This window comes from Somniosus microcephalus, chromosome 29, assembly GCF_052327205.1.
Source record: "Somniosus microcephalus isolate GS21.2 chromosome 29, FLI_Smic_1.0, whole genome shotgun sequence".
In the NCBI taxonomy this organism is placed as follows: Eukaryota; Metazoa; Chordata; class Chondrichthyes; order Squaliformes; family Somniosidae; genus Somniosus; species Somniosus microcephalus.
Window position 1 is genome coordinate 17375736 of NC_141015.1, and position 20576 is coordinate 17396311.

The window sequence follows — 20576 nt, forward strand, 5'->3', positions numbered from 1 at the left end:
AAGCCTTGCTGAGTTGCTGCAGTGCATCTTGTAGATGGTACACACTGCAGCCACGGTGCGCCGGTGGTGGAGGGAGTGAATGTTTAAGGTGGTGAATGGGGTGCCAATTAAGCAGGTTGCTTTGTCCTGGATGGTGTTGAGCTTCTTGAGTGTTGTTGGAGAGTATTCTACCACACTCCTGACTGGTGCGCTGTAGATAGTGGAAAGGCTTTGGGGAGTCAGGAGGTGAGTCACTCACCGCAGAATACCTAGCCTCTGACCTGCTCTTGTAGCCACAGTATTTATGTGGCTGGTCCAGTTAAGTTTCTGGGCAATGGTGACCCCCAGGATGTTGATGGTGGGGGATTTGGCAATGGCAATGCCATTGAATGTCAAGGGGAGGTGGCTAGACTCTGTCTTGTTGAAGATAGTCATTGCCTGGCACAAATGTTACTTGCCACTTATCATCCCAAGCCTGGATGTTGTCCAGGTCTTGCTGTATGAGGGCACGGACAGCTTAATTATCGGAGGAGTCTGATAGAGTGCACAACACACACACCTCCAGAAGAATTTCTCACATTTATCTAATACAATGTACAGTACACAAACATCCACTGTTTTCAGTAAAATGAAACAGCCTTATTTTTTCATTCAGTGGAGACACTCAAAAAAAAAAAAAAAATCTCATGTACCACTTTACTGCATCCAATAGAGATGTTGAGTGAAAAATGGCCAGTTGCCATTTTATAAATAGACACCTGTCAAGTGGAAGTGGCAGTGAATGGGGAAAAAAAGAGCTCTGCTGAAAATTACTAGTCCTCTGGCCCATGATGGAGCAACGAAGTTCTACGCTGCACACTCATGAGGTTTAACATTCACGTACCAGTTTGTAATCCTCTAGCTCCTTGGGGTCAATTCCGTTGTCATTCCAAATCGAACCATCCAATTCACCAACACCCACACACTTGGCTCCATAGCGGTGCAGGTACCTCATGGAGTGCATGCCTACATTACCAAATCCCTGTGGGATATAAAAGAAACACGAGTTAGTTCATTTATCGCCAGTGATGACACTTCCTGTGAAGGTCTTTGTACATATCTACTTTGAGTTTTCAATCAACTTTTTTTTCTTGAAATTTCCCTCATCCTCACTAATTTTTCCATTTCCGCCCATAAAGCTAGTGACTTTTGCCGAGGACACTTGTAGTCCTTCTGGTGACCCACTCAAGTAATATTCTTCTTGCGGAACACATTACAGTTGAGCCCACTCCTGTCTTCACCTGATGTCCACACACATGCACTTTTCAGCAAGGAGTCACTAGTTAACAGGAGTAGGAACCCTGATGAAACTTTCCCCCTCATTAGCCCAGGGCACCAAAGTCAACTGAAATATCCCAAGGGCTGCCCTGGCTAATCCAGCACAGGCTGGGATTCGAGCCAGCAAACTTGCAGTCTATATGCAGCGACGCCTTTATCCAGGATATTCAACAGCAATTCCAAAATGTATACAAGGTTCCAATGATACCCAAGGCAAATAATATGCTGTAGCAAAATAGCCCCGTTATATGGATTTGTAAAGAGAATTTTTCTCCAGAGAAAACAGTAGGTCCTAGATCTCAGTCAAATAGATGTTCAGATCATTAAAATGCCTCAATTTACCATGTGCAACCCGAAGAGACCTACTGCTTTGCCCAACTGCAGGCATGTAGAATTCAGGGCATCAGGAAACCACCTCCAGATTCAAAAGATGTCCTCTCCCACATCAGTTGGCTTTTCAGGAGTCTCGGTCAAATTGATCGTTTATTGAAAATAAGGAGAATCACGTGGCAGCGCGTTATGTATTCCAGTGTACAGGAAACTTTCTGGTATCCGGCACTGACGGGACTGAGCTGGTGCCGTACCATCAAAACTGCCGTAGAAACCAGCGCTAATGTTAAAACATACGGAGCTTTTGAGCTCCATGTGAATCAACAAACCCTGTTGCTTAGCAACAGCTTCAAAACAGTCGGCCGCAGCTTAAAAGCATCTCTGTAGCTAAGCAACAGCTTCAGCTAGACCTTGCAGAGCCTGACTGGGAAAAAAAAAGCAACGAGAAGTAAAAAAAACTTATAGGAAACGGCTCCTGAATTTTGCCGATAGATAAGAGCTTTCTGGACATTTAACCTCCGGTTAAGCGAAAGTTTCCTGTAAAATGACAAGGCGCTGTGTTGTACCCTGGATCTCATCATCATTTACCTAGATATTGGGTAAGTGAAGTCTGGATCATAAAGGGGATGAGAGTTTGGTTATGGGAATGATTGGTGCCACAGAACCCAGGTAGAATATTGAACGTAAACCCCCCAAAAAGTGAGAGTAAAATTAGTTACACCAATATCAGCTTTCAGCTTGCCTTTTTCTTTCTCTATAAAGGGTGGAAAGGACAACGCCAACAGCTCAGGACACCGGCAAAACTGGAAAGAGCAGGACAGAAGACAAAGTAAAGCCAGTTTATTGTTCACTATCTACCACAAACCTGAATGGCGAAAGTTTTGTCTCCGAAGCCTGGGGTCATTCCCAGAACACTCATGTAGGAAGCTTCATTGATGAAGTTCTCAATCCCATGGAACACGCCACGTCCTGTAGCAGAAATACGCCCATGGATGCCACCCTGGCTGATAGGTTTGCCAGTCACACAGGCGTGAGCATTTATATCCTGCAACAGAAACAAGTTACATTATATACATATACATGTAAATATATTTACATATATACACACACGTGTACACATCAGCATGTTTCCCTCCGCTCACAGTTGGTGTACACACTGGCAGAGAGGGGGCCAGTCCTCCTATTGCTGCTCCTTCTCCACACAGGAACCCTGATGTTCAGACCACTAAAATGTCTCAATTTGCCATGTGCACCCGAAGAGACCTACTGTTTTGGCCAAATGCAGGCATCTAGAATTCAGAGCATCAGTAACCCATCTCCAGATTCAAAAGATGACCTTTCCCACATCAGTTGGCTTTTCTTCAGACAGCAATCTGTTTCACCACGTCTCCAGTTATTGGACAACAGGAGGGTGGCTTACTTCTCATACGAGTCACGAACAGCTTAGTGGATAACAGAAGTAGCTGAGATGTACAGATCAGGAAAGTCCCAGGTTTGACCTGTGTGGTCAGCTGATCAGTGGTTAGGGCACTGCAGTTGGCCTCAGTAGCCTTTGGCTACAGAAAGTAGAGGAGACAAAAGCGCAAGGGTTCCCACTACTGATCACTAACTCCCGCTGCAAGCACAGGAGTTTGAACATTTGGGGAGCATCAGGCTCACTTGCGGTCAAATAGCCTGTTAACACTCGCAGATAAGGTTCACCCAAGAAGAACAGCCGCTTGGGCTATGTATTGCAGGGCACCGTATTGAAGGGCACCAGGCACCCGGCACCCGTGGAACTGCACTGAAACAAGAAGTCCGCATCTTCAGGAGGGGAAGGGAGAAGAGAGAATTGACCGATTAAAAAATGGGGAGGCTAGGAGGAAAGGAAGACGTCACTGAACTAATTTTCAGTGCCACACACAGTTGTTGCTTATATAAAAAGAAACAGTACGATGGTGCACACTTCGATTTGCTCAGATTTCACATTTTTAAATCAAATCTCAGATGATCAGAAATATAATCAAAATCTACCATTAATACAATGCATAACCCGAATCAAGTTACTTTTCAAATTATGTTCCTGCTATAACCAAGCAGAATTCGGTACCTGTCGAACTGAGCAAAATTTAATAAAAAAACCGAGAAATTAAACCAAATTGCTCAGAATATGGGCCTCTCTCTCTCAGCCAGCCAAGGACACATAGCTTTTAAAAATACAAATACAGTCTATAAAAGTAACTAACGTAAAAAGATATTTAACCCATCTATAAAATTCACCCATCCTGTAGAAAGCACCTTGGGATGTTTTACTACGTTAAAGGCGCTATATAAATACAAGTTGTTGTTGAAGTGCATTGGATTTTTGCCCCCGACCCACACTGACCTGCTCCAGCCCACCACCTATCTGACCCATTGTTTGATCTTCAGGCCCGTGGCAGACATGCAATCAGATCCCCTGATGTTTCTGTCACTGTCCCCTTGGCCTGCTTTTGTATACAATCAGCAAATACAGTACAAGCATATTTAATGCTGGAAACTGGACTGGCTTTCAGCAGGCAACAGGTCGGGGCAAGGAATAGATTACGGTGGCGGCAATGGTTTAGCAAGGGACAGGAGGGAATCATTCTCAGCCCGCCTCCTGCACACACCCTCCTCCTCCCCCCCCCTCCCCCAACACCCACCACAAAGTACAGCTAGACCCCATCATCTCCCCATTGCTGCCAGATACTGGAATCCACCCCTCCCCAGGACCCCCACTCCCCGTACATAATTCAGGAAAACCCCTCCAAGCTGACACAGCCCACGTCCCTTCTCTGTACTCCAGATCCCGTCACCCCAGATGCCAGGACACTCCTTCCAGTACCCGGCCCCCAAGTGCAGTCACACCAGTTATCTGCCTATTGCTGACAGACTCCAAAACTCTCACCAGTGACAGTTACAGAGACCTGCAAGTAGGATGCCTGCCCGTAGATCTAGACGGCGGGGAGGTAACAGGTGAACATACAAATTCAGACATGCCATTTTATAACTGAAACAGTCAATTTATATATTACCATGTATGCATAACATTTGGCTGGTCACACACAGGCATGATCACTGAAACAGGCAACTATGAGCAGCCATGTAGAAAAAAGACTTGCATTTCTGCAGTACCTTTCACGACCACTGGATGTCTCAAAGCGCTTTACAGCCAACGAAGCACTGAGTGTGGTCACTGTTATAAAAGTAGGAAACACGGCAGCCAAATTGCACACAGCAAGCTCCCACAAACAGCAATGCAATAATGACCAGATAATCTGTTTCAGTGATGTTGATTGAGGGATAAATATTGGCCAGGACATTGGGGAGAACTCCCCCGCTCTTCACAGAATCACAGAAATCCCACAATGCAGATAGAGGCCATTTCGGCCCATCGAGCCTGCACCAACACATATCCCACCCGATCCCCGTAACCCCTACACCAACACATATCCCACCCGGTCCCCGTAACCCCTACACCAACACATATCCCACCCTATCCCCATAACCCCACATATTTAATCCCCCTAACACGAAGGGTCAATTTATCATAGCCAATCATCCTAACCCGCACATCTTTGGACTGTGGGAGGAAACTGGAGCACCCGGAGGAAACCCACGCAAACACGGGGAGAATGTGCAAACTCCACACAGACAGTCACCAGAGGTCGAAATAGTGCCGTGGGATCTTTTATGTCCAACTGAGCGCGCAGACGGGTTTAACGTCTCATCCGAAAGACAGCACCTCCGACAATGCAGCACTCCTTCAGTACTGCACTGGCGGGTCAGCCTAGATTTTTGTGCTCAAGTCTCGAGTGGGACTTGAACCCACAACCTTCGGACTCGGAGAAGAGTGCTGCCCACTAAGCCACAGCTGACACGGTGATATTCATAACCGGGCCCAGCACCATGTGCGGCCCACCTCCCTTTCAGCTGTGCTCTTGGCAAACTTGCTGCTTCATTTGCCTCTAACCAGCTTCATGGCTGTGGGCGATCGACAGGGCTGGCATTCAATCCATTCTCCTGTTCTTGCGTTTCAGCGCTTGAGGCAAAAGAATGCCATTTGGAAGCAAGGCGAGAGGGCCACTTTATCATAGAACCATTAATCCATTGCTTCCTCAGAGCAAATGCCTGATCCCCACTTGGCCACTGCCCGCAATGACGTGCCGGAAATTGGAGAAAGAATTGTAGGTGGACACCTCTATCGCACCACTCTGCAGGGCAGTGCGTTCCAGAGACAGAGTGCCTCTCAACAATAGATTTGAGAAGCAATAATATTTCACTTGCGTACACATTTAAGAGTTATTTGTAGCACATACCTGGCCTGCCATCTCTTGGTAATTTGATGTCATTACATATACAGTCCCCACCACTTAAACCATCCACAGCTGCTTATAATCGGGAAAATAGCGCTAAACATTTGCCATTACAACAGGAGTCAATTATAAAGGCGGTGCTTACAATGACTATTTTGGGCAGTTCAGCAAGTACTTGCCCTGGACTTACCCATTACTGATTTCAGCCAAAGCCAGGTCTTCGAGCAGTTTCAATCAGCTGTTCGCACCTCGTTAAAGTGCGATTTCATGGAGCTTGCAGTTATTAATGCGTAAATTGTCCAGCAACTTGTGGCGAGAAAGAGAGACCCCTTCAATTGTGAATCACCACAATTTGCTGGACGATTTGCCGCTGGCTGCTCCGGTTAGCTTTTCAAAAATTGCAGCTCACCCCTCAACCTTCCCATGTGTTTCATGAAATTGCTGCATTTGTGCATTAATTGCCCATTAAACTTGCCGCAGAAAGTTAGAGCTGTTATTTAACAGCACAGGTACCTTTATAAATGAGGAGATTTATGTTCCTACAATGTTACTCAACCTCTCCGGCCCAGAAAGGGAACAATTTAAACTGTGGCATCTCAGTCCTACAGGTAGCAAATTGTTGTCGGAGATTTTTAAAATTGAATTTTTTTTTCTTACTTTTACTTTTGTCTTTTTTTCCCCTCTACATTACTCTCTGTACCTGATCTGACTCCAATTCACCCCATTTGCTTCTCTGTTCCTCTGTTTCATTCTTAATCCTTAAATCTCATTGGTTAAAGGAGAAAGACTATTGGTCCAGTCATTCACCAAAGTCCCAGATGCACAGTTGCCCTCGCTGCACTGTTAACAACTCGCACTTCAGATGAGGGAGAAAGTCTAACGGGGCAGGAGTAGGCCATTCATCCCCTCGAGTCTGTTCCACCATTCAATGAGATCATAGCTGATCTGTATCCCAACTCCATCCACCCACCTTGGCTCCATATCCCTTAATACCCTTGGCTAGCAAAAGTCTATTGATCTCAGATTTAAAATTATGAATTATAAATTGAGCTAAAATCTGTTCTTTGGGAGAGAGTATTCCACACTTCTACCACACTGGCAAAATGTTTTTCCTAACTTCTCTCCTGAATGGCCTGGCTCTGATTTTAAGGTCATGTCCCCTTGTCCTAGACTCCCCCACCAGCAGAAATAGTTTCCCTCTATCTACCCTATCAACTCCTTTCAAAATCCTAAAAACTGCAATCAAATTATTTTTTGTACCATTGGTGCACATGGACCCCTAAATCTCTGGATGTCCACTGTTCCTAGCTTTACCACTTAAAAAAAACTCATCCTTTTTTGGTCCAAAATGGATGACCTCACAATTACCAATGTTGAAATCCATCTGCCACAGTTTTGCCCAATCACTTCATCTATCAATGTCTCTTTGTAATTTTATGCTCCTGTCTACAATACTTACTATAGGAAACTCTTTTATCCGGCACCGACGGGACCAGCGTGGTGCCGGTTTATCAAAAAGTCCAGATTACAGAGAGGTATAATTAAAAGGTACGAGAGCTCCGTACACAGCAACAAATCCAGGCTTCCCTGTTGCTTAGCAACATGGCAGGAACCCCGGCCACAAGATCCAGGCGTCCCTGTTGCTTAGCAACAGGTGCAGGAACCCCGGTTACACAGCCAGAGATCCAGGAACAGCCATTAATATGAAGTAAAACTTACCTGAACCTACTCCTGAATTTTGCCGGTTAACAGAGATTTCCGGTTATTTCGGTGCCGGTAAATCGAGAGTTTCCTGTAGACCACTTAGCTTTGTGTCATCAACAAGCTTGGATATATGGCTCTCTATTGTATTAACTAACGCTTTAATAAATAGTGTGAATAGGAGAGACTGAAACTAAGTTGATCCTCTGGTATTGAATTACTGCCACAGAGCCAAGCATGTCCATACTGCTCGAGGGTGCCGTTGCCCAGCCTGGCTCAATGATGGAACCTACAGTCTGGGATTTTTCCCACTTAGCTCCAGCAAGCCAATGTCCTAATAGATAGGATAGCCTTAGCTGGACAAGCAGAGGGAAGCATATATGCCAAGTGCAGGACAGGTATATGGTTTTAATTGTTTAAACTCCAGCAGTACCCCCATGTGTAATTCTTAGGAGGGTGTGTATTCAATATCAAGAAAATGTAAACTACCAATATGGATTTCTCAGTTTGTTCTGGATAATCAAGTATAGTGATGGGCTTCCAGATTGTCAGACACCAGCTGATCGACAAAATCATGGAGTGGGGAGGGAATCACTAACTTTGGGTAAGTAGGACTTGCAGGTTGATATACCTATCAATTCGTCCAATAAAAGGCGACGAGTTAGGAACGTAACTAAAGGTTTTTATTGACTAAATAACAGAGCCCACCCTCGTGGGTGATCGGGTCCAACAAGGAGGAATACCAGCCAGTCGACTACCTTTATACCTGGGCAGGTAGGTGGAGCCATGGGCGGAGTCGGAGGTGGTCAGCCCAGGTATAACAGCGCGACAAGAGGCGACCTCGTATCGTGATACAACGGTGATAACAATACAACAGTGATAACTATAGTGTAACGATAAAGTGGTTTACCACATTCACCCCTTGTTTAGATTTGAGTCCGGCGGGGTGAAGTGTACTACCAGTTCTGGTATGTCAGTCTGTCCGGAGGCCTCGTAAGCCTCTCCGATCGTCGCAGCGGCGGTGCTGCATTATCCGGTGTTAGTGCTGGTGTCTGCGTGGTCGGCGAAGGCTCATGGGGTTCCGGCATGCCGTCTACCTGGGCTGGAATTGGGGGGGGTGGTGGGGGGGGGTAAAGGTGGTGTCTCCGGAGTGCCCGAGGGTGCGAGGTCTCGTAAGGAGACAGTGTCCTCCCGCCCGTCTGGGTAAGCCACGTAGGCGTACTGGGGGTTGGCGTGCAGGAGGTTCACCCTTTCGACCAGGGGGTCTGTTTTATGGGCCCTCACGTGCTTTCGCAGCAAGACGGGCCCCGGAGAGGTCAGCCAGGTTGGTAGAGTGGTTCCCGTAGTCGACTTCCTGGGGAAAACAAACATTCGTTCATGGGGGGTGGCGTTAACGGCAGTGCAAAGTAGTGACCGGATGGAGTGCAGCGCTGTCGGGAGGACTTCCTGCCAGCGGGAGGTTGGGAGGCCCTTAGACTTTAAGGCTAAGAGGACGGCCTTCCATACCGTCGCGTTCTCTCTTTCCACCTGGCCGTTCCCTTGGGGGTTGTAGCTGGTGGTCCTACTTGCTGCAATACCTCTCGCTAGTAGGAACTGACGGAGTTCCTCGCTCATGAAAGAGGAGCCCCGGTCACTATGTATATAGTTTGGGAACCCGAACAAGGCGAAGAGGTCGTTCAGGCATTTAATGACCGTGGTACTGGTCATGTCTGGGCAGGGGAAGGCAAAGGGGAAACGGGAGTACTCATCAACAATGTTGAGGAAGTACACATTACGGTCAGAGGACGGGAGGGGCCCCTTAAAGTCGATGCTCAGGCGCTCGAAGGGGCGGGTGGCCTTGATCAGGCTTGCTCTGTCCGGCCTAAAGAAGTGCGGTTTGCACTCGGCGCAGGTCTGGCAGTTCCTGGTTATGGTCCTGACCTCCTCGATGGAGTAGGGCAGGTTGCGGGCCTTAATGAAGTGGTAAAGTCTGGTGACCCCGGGGTGGCAGAGGTCGTTGTGGAGGGTCTGAAGTCTATCACTTTGCGCGCTGGCGCATGTAATTCGTGACAGAGCATCGGGGGGTTCGTTCAGCTTACCTGGCCGGTACAAGATATCATAATCGTAGGTGGAGAGCTCGATTCTCCACCTCAAGATCTTGTCATTCTTGATTTTGCCCCTCAGCTTGTTATTAAACATAAAAGCGACCGAACGTTGGTCGGTAAGGAGGGTAAATCGTTTGCCTGCCAGGTAGTGCCTCCAGCGTCGTACCGCCTCCACAATCGCCTGGGCCTCCTTCTCGACCGACGAGTGTCGGATCTCAGGGCCCTGTAGGGTCCTTGAGAAGAAGGCCACCGGTCTCCCCTCCTGGTTAAGGGTGGCGGCTAGGGCGAAGTCGGATGCATCGCTCTCGACTTGGAAGGGGATGGACTCATCCACTGCGTGCATAGTGGCCATGGCAATGTCTCCCTTAATGAGGGAGAAGGCTGCGCACGCTTCCTCCGTAAGGGGGAAGGATGTGGACTTCATGAGGGGTCTGGCTTTGTCCGCATAATTGGGCACCCATTGGGCATAGTAGGCGAAGAGCCCCAGGGTTCTCTTAAGTGCCTTAGGGCAGTGGGGGAGGGGTAGCTCCATGAGGGGGCGCATTCTTTCGGGGTCGGGGCCGATGAGTCCGTTCTCTACTACACAGCCAAGGATGGCAAGGCGCGAGGTGTTAAACACACATTTCTCCTTATTGTAGGTGAGGTTCAGCCGTTGGGCTGTACGGAGGAATTTCTCCAGATTCACGTCGTGGTCCTGCCGGTCGCGGCCGCAGATGGTGACGTTATCTAGGTAGGGGAATGTGGCCTGCAGTCCGTTCTGGTCAACCATCCGGTCCATCTCCCTTTGGAAGACCGAGACCCCGTTGGTGACACCGAAGGGGACCCTAAGGAAGTGGTATAGGCGCCCATTCGCCTCGAAGGCGGTGTACTGGCGGTCCTCGGGGTGGATAGGGAGTTGGTGGTAGGCCGACTTAAGGTCGATGGTCGAGAATATGCGGTATTGTGCAATCTGATTGACCATGTCAGATATGCGGGGAAGGGGGTATGCGTCCAGCTGGGTGTATCTGTTTATGGTCTGGCTGTAGTCGATGACCAGGCGATTTTTATCGCCGGTCTTAACGACCACGACCTGGGCACGCCAGGGGCTGTTGCTCCCCTCGATGATGCCCTCCTTCAGGAGACGCTGCACCTCAGAGCAAATGAAAGCTCTGTCCCCAGCGCTGTACCGCCTGCTCTTGGTAGCGACGGGTTTGCAGTCGGGGGTGAGGTTAGCGAACAGGGAAGGTGGCGGCACCTTGAGGGTGGATAGGCTGCAGGTGTTACGCGGTGGGCGGTTTAACCTTCGCTGGTTGTCGACTGTGAGTGGGGGGAGGGGTCCACCGTATGCTAGGGTTACACTTTGGAGGTGGGATTGGAAGTCCAGCCCTAGTAGGACGGCAGCGCAGAGCTGGGGGAGGACGAGGAGTTTAAAGTTTTTATACTCTGTACCCTTAACCGACAAGGTCACAGCACAGTAGCCGCTAATGTCCGTGGCGTGGGACCTCGATGCCATCGAGATTCGGTTGCGCGTTGGCAGGACAGGGAGGGAGTAGTGGCTCACCGTGTCTGGGTGGATGAAGCTCTCCGTGCTTCCGCTGTCGAACAGGCAGGTCGTGGCGTGGCCGTTTACTTTGATGTCCATCATCGACTTGGACAGGTGGTGTGGGCGGGCTTGATCCAGAGTGACGGAGGCTAGCGTGTAGGTAAGCGAGTCGTTGTCGTCTGCGGGCGAGGCGGTCGTCGGGTCCGGGGGCCCGGTGGCAGTCGGGCGTGGTGGGTAAAATGGCGTCTCCCACGAGGTAGGACAAAATGGCGGAGAAGATGGCTGCCCCCATAACTCACATGAGGCACTATTGGGGTCGGTTGCCTTGATCAAAGATGGCCGCCCCCATGACTCACGTGTGGGGATACTGGCCTCAGTTGCCGTGAAAGAAGATGGCCGCCCCCACAGTTCGCATGAGGCACTGCTGGCCTCTGAAGATCCGCTCCTGCAGGCCTTAGAGAAATGGCCTTTCTTCCTGCAGGTTGTGCAGGTAGAGTTCCTGGCTGGGCAGCGCGACCTCGGGTGCTTCTCCTGGCCGCAAAAGAAGCAGCCGGCGGCCCGATCGCGGGTGCCCGATGTCGGAGCCGGTACCGGGGGTGGCGGGCCCGGTCGGGTCCGGGACGCCGACGCTGAGGTAGGTCCCGGGGGCGGCGCTGCGAAGGGTATTGCGGTAGGGGTCGGGCCCGAGTCCCAGGGTCGTGAGCAGTACCTGGAAAACGCCTCCTGGTCCTGATGGGCCACCTCCAGGGAGAGAGCGAGGGCTTCAGCTTTGTCCAGGTCGAGGTCTTTAGCTTCAAGCAGTCTTTGCCGTGAGTAGTCGGACCGTAGGCCTTTCACAAAGGCATCGCGGATATTATCTTCCGTATTTTCAACAGCCGTCACCGCTTTAAAGTCACAGTTCCTGCCGAGTGCTCTTAGCGCCCGTAAAAATTCAGCTACAGAGTCTCCTGGCTGTTGCGGGCGGGATCTTAGGAGGTGCCTGGTGTACATGTAATTTACCGGGCTGCGGTACTGCTGTTTCAGTAGGTTGATAGCGGCCTCGTACATAGTCGTGTCCTGTATGAGTGCGTATACTCTCGGGCTCGCTTGGGCGTTCAGAAGTCTTAGTTTGGATCTCTGCGGGGCGCCGGATTCTTCCAGGTAGGATTCGAAGCAGTCCAGCCAGTGTTTGAAGTTGAGGGCTGCGTTTGCTGCCTGTGGGTTTAGATCCAGGTACGGTGGTTTGAGGGCTTGCAGCCAAGCCGGCTGGTGTGGCTGTGCTTCTGGGAGGGCTTCTGGCTGGCCAGTAGTAGACATCTTTAAAATTTAGTCAATAAAATTGATATACCTATCAATTCGTCCAATAAAAGGCGACGAGTTAGGAACGTAACTAAAGGTTTTTATTGACTAAATAACAGAGCCCACCCTCGTGGGTGATCGGGTCCAACAAGGAGGAATACCAGCCAGTCGACTACCTTTATACCTGGGCAGGTAGGTGGAGCCATGGGCGGAGTCGGAGGTGGTCAGCCCAGGTATAACAGCGCGACAAGAGGCGACCTCGTATCGTGATACAACGGTGATAACAATACAACAGTGATAACTATAGTGTAACGATAAAGTGGTTTACCACACAGGTCAAGGGAAGAAACAAGACAAAAATAGCAAATAAATGTAGGCATAGTACATCAATATAAAAAGAGGCTGAAAAAAGTAAAGAATACGATTAAATACCTTTACCTGATTTGAGCATTTTGTTTACAATACTTCTAATTGGAAGCAAGACAGCAGAGGAAAAAGCTGCTGCTACAGGAACCATAGAAACTTGGCTCACCCCAATAAAAATGCAGCAAATTCAATATACAAGTTGTTCAGGAGAGATAACAGTAGGGCTAGCTTTGCAAGTTTACAACAACAACTTGTATTTATATAGCACCTATAATGTAGTAAAACATCCCAAGGCACTTCACAGAAGTATTAAAAGACAAAAAATTTGACACCGAGCCACATAAGGAGAAAGCTTGGTCAAAGAGGTAGGTTTTAAGGAGTGTCTTAAAGGAGGAAAGAGAGGTCGCGAGGCGGAGAGGTTTAGGCAGGGAATTCCAGAGCTTAGGGCCTCGGCAACAGAAGGCATGGCCACCAATGGTTGAGCGATTATAATCAGGGATGCTCAAGAGGGCAGAATTAGAGGAGCGCAGATATCTCGGGGGTTTGTGGGGCTGGAGGAGATTACAGAGATAGGGAGGGGCGAGGCCATGGAGGGATTTGAAAACGAGGATGAGAATTTTGAAATCAAGGCGTTGGTTAATCGGGAGCCAATGTAGGTCAGCGAGCACAGGGGTGATGGGTGAACGGGACTTGGCGAGAGTTAGGACACAGGCAGCCAAGTTTTGGATGACCTAAAGTTTACGTAGGGTAGAATGTGGGAGGTCAGCCAGGAGTGCGCTGGAATAGTGAAGTCTAGAGGTAACAAAGGCATGGATGAGGGTTTCAGCAGCAGATCAGCCGAGACAGGGGTGGAGACAGGCGATGTTACGGAGGTGGAATAGGCATTCTTAATTATGCTGTGGATAATTTGGAAGTTGAAATATGTCAGGAATAGGCATTTAAGTAGGGCAACAGCAAGATCTGGCTTGATCTATTGGCACCCCCTTCTGCCTTGCACCATCATCCCTTTTGTCATTTAATCACTCCTGCCTTCCATCCCATCACAGACCTTCCTTTTTATTCTTTCTTCCCCTTGCCTCTGTACTTGGCTAAAAACTATTACACCTCTAACCTTTTCCAATTCTGACAAAAGATCATCGAGCTGAAACGTTAACTCTGTTTCTCTCTCCACGGATGCAGCCTGACCTGCTGAGTAGTTCCAGCATTCTCTCTTTTTATTTCAGGTTTCCAGTATCCAAGGTATTTTGCTTTTGTGATCGTTAACAACTGGTTCTGCAGCACTTTATATCATGAGAAGGAGGACATGTACAGATAATGCAATAATGGTCAACTTCCACCCACCTAGTGTAAAATGGGAATGGCCTAATGGAAGTGGTGACCGAATCCGAATTAGAACATAATTATGATTTAAGGCTGCTTATGGGGACAATGAATTATGAGCCCCACAAGAGAGAACTTGCATCCAGACCTGCTTCTTGCAAGTAAGAGAGAAAGCATGCATAATGTGGAAAAATAATTTCCGGAGAGAAGTGATTGCAATGATGATGTCAGCTGGCAATCAGTGCCAGTGAGTACCAAGACAGAAATAGGATTTCAGGAAGGCAAACGTGAATAAGATGACAAAGTAAAAGAAATACAGTGGGGTATATTGCTGAGAAATAGCTTGGTTGATGGAAAAATTGTACATTTTCAAAGTTAAATTAAATAAGGCAAGAACTTAAGCCAGGAAAAAGAATCTATACAAATCCTACAGGATAACAGGGAGGGTTTAAGGGAAACTGTGGAAGGAGTTAAAACTGGTTAAGTATAGAGATGGGAAAGGGATTACTAAAGAGGAACCGAGCAAAATTTATTAAACATAATAAAAACACATTTTCTACTATCCCAACAATAAAATATCAGTTAGGGAAGTCACAACTGAAGGATAAATGTGACTGGGTAATTGAAAAAATAATGTATTTATAATCATCCTGAAGGCAGCCATTTAGCCCATTGCGTCAGCTCAAGCCAACACCCATATCCGATTCCCTGCCCTGTACTTTCCTTTTTCAAATATTTATCAAATTCCATTTTAAAGTGTATTATAGATTTTGCTTTCACAACTCTATAAAAAAAAACTCTCCTGGCCTCCCCCTTTGTTACTTTGGTGATAATCCAAAATTTATGACCTCTATTTACTGACCAGTGGAAATCTATTAATCTCATCAAAAATACTGGACTATTTTGAAATGCCTCCATCAGATCACCTCTTAACCTTCCCTGTTTTAATGAAGGGAGCCCCAATTTCTCTAGTCTCCCCACATGACTAAAGCCTCTCACTCCTTTTATCAACTTTGTAAATCTCTAATGCCCTCTCTACAGCCTTGACATCTTTCTGAAAATAGGACACCTAAAATTGGATGCAATATTTAACTGTGGGCTAACCAAGGATTTTGTTTTTAAGAGTTTAAAAAAAAAATTAAACCAATTTAAGCTCAGGGTTACAGGCCAAATCAGAGTTCATTACTTTCCTGGCAGAAAGGCTCTAGATTGGGGTGTACCCGATACATACAGTAGCCTACATGCACATCAATATGATATTCACCGGGGAGGAAAATACTGATTTGCTAACCCAATTATTGGAGTAGGACAAATAAATCACAGGAATTTGGGGTCAGCGAGTAGGAGGTACTGCATAGGTTAAAAAGACAAAGTGCTAACAAATCCCCAGAGTCAGCTATTATGGGGTAAATTTCAACCTTCACCACGAGCGAAAATCTGACCAAGCCGCGCGCTATGGAACCCGGCCGACTGAAAGCAATGGGATGAAATTCAGGCAGGTTCTTTAACGGGCGGCTGATTTGCTCCTTCAGATTACCATGTGTTGGAAGTCGAAAATTGACCCTTATATTAAAAGGGTGCTGAAGGAGACGAAAGGGAAAATCTGTGGGGGCACTGACCAATGCTCCAGTTAAGTGTGGTCTGGAGGTCTCGCGCGGCAGCTTTTAAATGGAAAAAACCGCACATGCACGGAAATTTGAATGGACCGCGCACCCCCCAAAAAAATTAGTGGGCACATTGGCACTCACTACAGCAATGTCTGCTGGAGAGGTTCTGCAAGACTGAAGCAAGCAAACATAGTACCAAAATTAAAATGGGGAACAAATCTTACTCTGGCAACTACGGGCCCATTAGCCAAACTTTAATAGCATAGTGTTCCTCAAATTGAGGCTCACACCTCACCATGGAGTGCAGAGTGAGGTACGGCATGGGGCAAAAGCAGAAGTGGCATTGAAATGGAATGTTCCGTTTCAATTTGTGTGGCAAAATGGTGTGTTACACTGCTCACTATAGACCAATCAATGCCGGTTTCAGTTTTATCAGAACAATTTTAGGCCCTTTAATTCCAGGTAATTGTAACAAACTAATCAAGCATTGTGGAAATGAAGAGTTTGTGAATTGAAACATGTGTTACAATCGAGATACTTTTTAACCAACAGCCTGAAACTGATGACCATATTCTATTGACATGGTTCCCCCCCCTCCCCCTCTTTCTCCTCTATGCTCACCTTATGCCCTGCAATTTCCTGGCTGGATTTGAATCTCACATCAGAATCTGGAAGTCAGAATTAGCCCATTGTAAAATCCATATCCACCGTCATTAAATAACCTTTTTGTCTTGTACAAATAAAGATTTTCTCAAATTTAATCTAACTGAATTGATTCAGAAGCGTAGTGCGCAGAAAACCCTCCTCCCCTCCCCATTCAATGTCCTTCATGCACTCACCTGGTGTCCCATTGTAGTGGCATAGGTATCGGCAATCCAGGACATCTCTCGCTCACCTGTGCTCATGTCAGGGGCCGGCACATCAATACCAGGGCCTAGGAGGACAAAGAAAAACTCTTAGATCTTCCAAATTTTTTTGCTGTCTCATGAATACACTGGAAGCCATTAAACTTAGAAACCACAACAGATGTCACACACTAATGCATCCCAATCCCATGTCTTCACCACCCACAACCCCAAACTTATTTTCTCCTCCCCATCTGCAACAGCCACGCTATCCTCAGGCCAGCTGACTGAATGGACAAACCGAACGACTGTTATACTCCTTAGATAGAAACATAGAAGATAGGAGCAGGAGTAGGCCATTTGGCCCCTCGAGCCTGCTCTGCCATTCAATGAGATCATGGCTGATCATCCAAATTCAGTACCCTATCCCTGCCTTCTCCCCATATCCCTTGATCCCTTTAGAAATATATCCAACTCCTTCTTGAATATATTTAATGAATTGGCCTCAACGGCCTTCTGTGGTAGAGAATTCCACAGGTTCACCACTCTCTGGGTGAAGAAATTCCTCCTCATCTCTGTCCTAAATGGCTTACCCCTTATCCTCAGACTGTGACCCCTGGTTCTGGACTCCCTCACCATCAGGAACATCCTTCCTGCATCTAGTCCTGTTAGAATTTTATAAGTTTCAATGAGATCCCCTCTCATTCTTCTAAACTCCAGCGAGTATAAGCCCAATCGACCCAATCTCTCCTCATACGTCATTCCTGCCATCCCAGGTAGATATGTGGGAGACATGCCAGGATAGCATGAAGAGCTCCAAAATTCTCAGGGTGAGATAATCAATCACAGATAAATTTCAGTTCTTGACTCATGCCTGACTGGAATGGTGCTGAAACTTGCCAATGCTCGTTTCTCATAGGAGCCTTTACAGCTAGCAGACAGAAACCTCCATCCAATCAGTATGGGCTGGAGTCAACTCGCATCACGAAAAATAAGGACGGACAATGTTCTTACTCTCCGTACTATCCAAATCTCATCAAAATAGTCGACTTTTTATTAAATAAATTTGAAAGATTACACAACTTTTAAATAAACTTTTTCAAAAACAGAATGGAAATGATACGAAAGCAAGCTCCAGTTCACCAAGTAGGCCTCTCGTGATTGATCAGCGTGAATCGTTACACACACTGTCTCCACTATATTACTCAGAAACCGTGCAATGATGAAACATGACTTGCAAAGTATTTTTGCATACATCACTCACTTTGACACTACAGGAAACTCTGGTATCTGGCACCGACGGGACCGGGATGGTGCCGGTTGATTAAAAATTCTGGATAAGGAAGGAGGAGTGCTGGAGCCCCGATCACACAGCCAGGAGTGCTGGAGCCCCAATCACACAGCCAGGAGTGCTGGAGCCCCGATCACACAGCCAGGAGTGCTGGAGCCCCGATCACACAGCCAGGAGTGCTGGAGCCCCGATCACACAGCCAGGAGTGCTGGAGCCCCGATCACACAGCCAGGAGTGCTGGAGCCCCGATCACACAGCCAGGAGTGCTGGAGCCCCGATCACACAGCCAGGAGTGCTGGAGCCCCGATCACACAGCCAGGAGTGCTGGAGCCCCGATCACACAGCCAGGAGTGCTGGAGCCCCGATCACACAGCCAGGAGTGCTGGAGCCCCGATCACACAGCCAGGAGTGCTGGAGCCCCGATCACACAGCCAGGAGTGCTGGAGCCCCGATCACACAGCCAGGAGTGCTGGAGCCCCGATCACACAGCCAGGAGTGCTGGAGCCCCGATCACACAGCCAGGAGTGCTGGAGCCCTGATCACACAGCCAGGAGTGCTGGAGCCCCGATCACACAGGTACAGGGGACCCGGTTACACAGCCAGAGGTGCAGGAGCCATGGTTACACGGCAAAAGGTACGAGATCCCCGGTTACACAGCCGCAATTATACAGTATACGGAAGCATCAAAACCTACTCCTGAATTTTGCCGGTTAAGAGAGAATTCCGGATAATTAGGTGCCGTTTAAACGAGAGTTTCCTGTAGTAATGGAGTGCCACTGTCTATGTGAACTCAATGCCACAGAGCTGGATAAATCTCATTCTGCCCCACGCTCACTTCCCTATCTGAACTGCCTTGAATGGGAATGGGGAAAGAAGAACAAAGCAGGAGAGACTCGTGTTTGGATGACCCCTGGCAGCCAGCAGTGTCCTGGAAGCAGGCTGTGCACCCGCCTCCTTGGTTACAAAAGGGGTTAGGCCAGATGGAAAAGGAGGGGACATTATAGAAAAACAGGCAACTCCTTGCACTTGCTTGAAGTTAAACAGGCAGCACTTTTAATTTCACAGCATGCAGGTTTGTAGTTGAGCGAGTTGAAATTATAATTTTATATGTACATATACACTTTACACCCACACAGGTGTGTACACAGGGAGAATAATGATTTTTTTTAACATTTGTTTTTGAGACATCATCAAGGAAGCACTTATTGCCGATCTCCAGTTGCCCCGAGGGCTTTATGAGTCAACCATTTAGTGTGGGCTGGTGACATGTGGGCCAGACTGGGTAGGGGTGGCTGGTTCACCTTCCCGGAAGGATATCCATGACCATTCCAATTAATTTCTTTTCCCTTGGGCCATGGTTGAATTTGAACTCATGATGTCTGGGTTGCTAGTCCAGTACCAGAACCACTAGGCTACCATACACTTTTATAGTGCATTGCTATACCTTGTACTGTATTAGGCATAAAATATACTACACACCCAGAAATAGCAGGATCTGAAACATAAAGAACTAACATGTGGTTGCCAATTGCATCAAAACCCAGCAGTAACGGTGTCTACTGCAATGAAGTGGAAAATTCTAATTTAGCCATTCTGTATAAATGTTACTGCAATCTACAAAGGCTTCGGGCCACTACTAGTTTAATCAATAGGATTTAGCTCCTTTGGGAAGGGGATGGTGGGAAGGAGTGCAGCATTACTGCAGAACCAAAACAAGTTGTGGAAACTGATTGATAATTCAAGCACAATGCCAGCTAAATGCTTCAAAAATCAGATTGTTTCGACGTCAGCCAGGGCCCTGTTCCAAATGCATCAAGTCATGTTGGCAAGCACACAAATGGAAGTCAGGCAGTGTATGGATCAGGCACCACTCACTCTCTGTGGTCCAGTAGCCTGCGGAGACTCACGTCTGAAGACTGACCACTTGGGCGAGTGTGCTGCCTGCACTGTGCGATCGTACTCCAGTTAACCCAGCACATTCAGGGAATGATGGAACAAATTCGGTAAAAAAGGAAATTGCTGAAGGGTAACGGAGACCGGAGTCCCCTCCCTTTGACTATCACTGACTAGGAGCAACTACTCAATTCTGATGAAGGTTCTAACACCTCGCCCCTGCACAATCTTTGACACAGAAATATAAAATCGGTGTCAAATCATTTTTTTTCTTGCATTGAAAAAGGCCAACAAGCAAAACAGTTGTGTATTAACAGTCAAAACAGCATTCCTTCATAAAGCCAGCTCACACTGTAAAACCATTGACAAAATCCTCCCCTAGCCCAGTAAATCACAGTCCACTCTTATTCTGTGCAGAGTTAGCTGCTTTCAGCCATAGCAGGACCTAGATCATTACAATGGGCCTTAGCATACTGGGTTAGGGGAAGGAAAGTGACAAAGAAAGCCACGTGGGAACACTGGGTCAGGATCAGGCTTGGCTACGATGGCCTCCACAGTGGAATTGCCAGCCAAGGTCAAACATTTAGAATGGCCACTTGAATGAATTACCAGGGTGCTACTGACACCCAGAAAAACCATACCCAGCAAGAATTGGCACCTTCAGGAGTGAATTCTTTTTTTTTTGGGGGGGGGGGGGGGCGGGGGAGGCGCGGCATTGGAAGGAAGA

At 47.6% G+C, this 20576-nt stretch overlaps 1 protein-coding gene across 1 annotated transcript in view; it reads right to left on the reverse strand.

Annotated features, from left to right (window-relative positions):
* LOC147098495 (glutamate dehydrogenase, mitochondrial) overlaps positions 1-20576 on the reverse strand; it is a 110878-nt gene that overhangs the window by 40052 nt on the left and 50250 nt on the right. The window contains exons 5-7 of the mRNA XM_085970271.1: positions 16660-16754; positions 2492-2671; positions 863-1000 (exon numbers count right to left, since the gene is read on the reverse strand). Coding sequence (XP_085826397.1) covers positions 863-1000; positions 2492-2671; positions 16660-16754 — 413 coding nt within the window. The remainder of the gene's footprint in view (positions 1-862; positions 1001-2491; positions 2672-16659; positions 16755-20576) is intronic.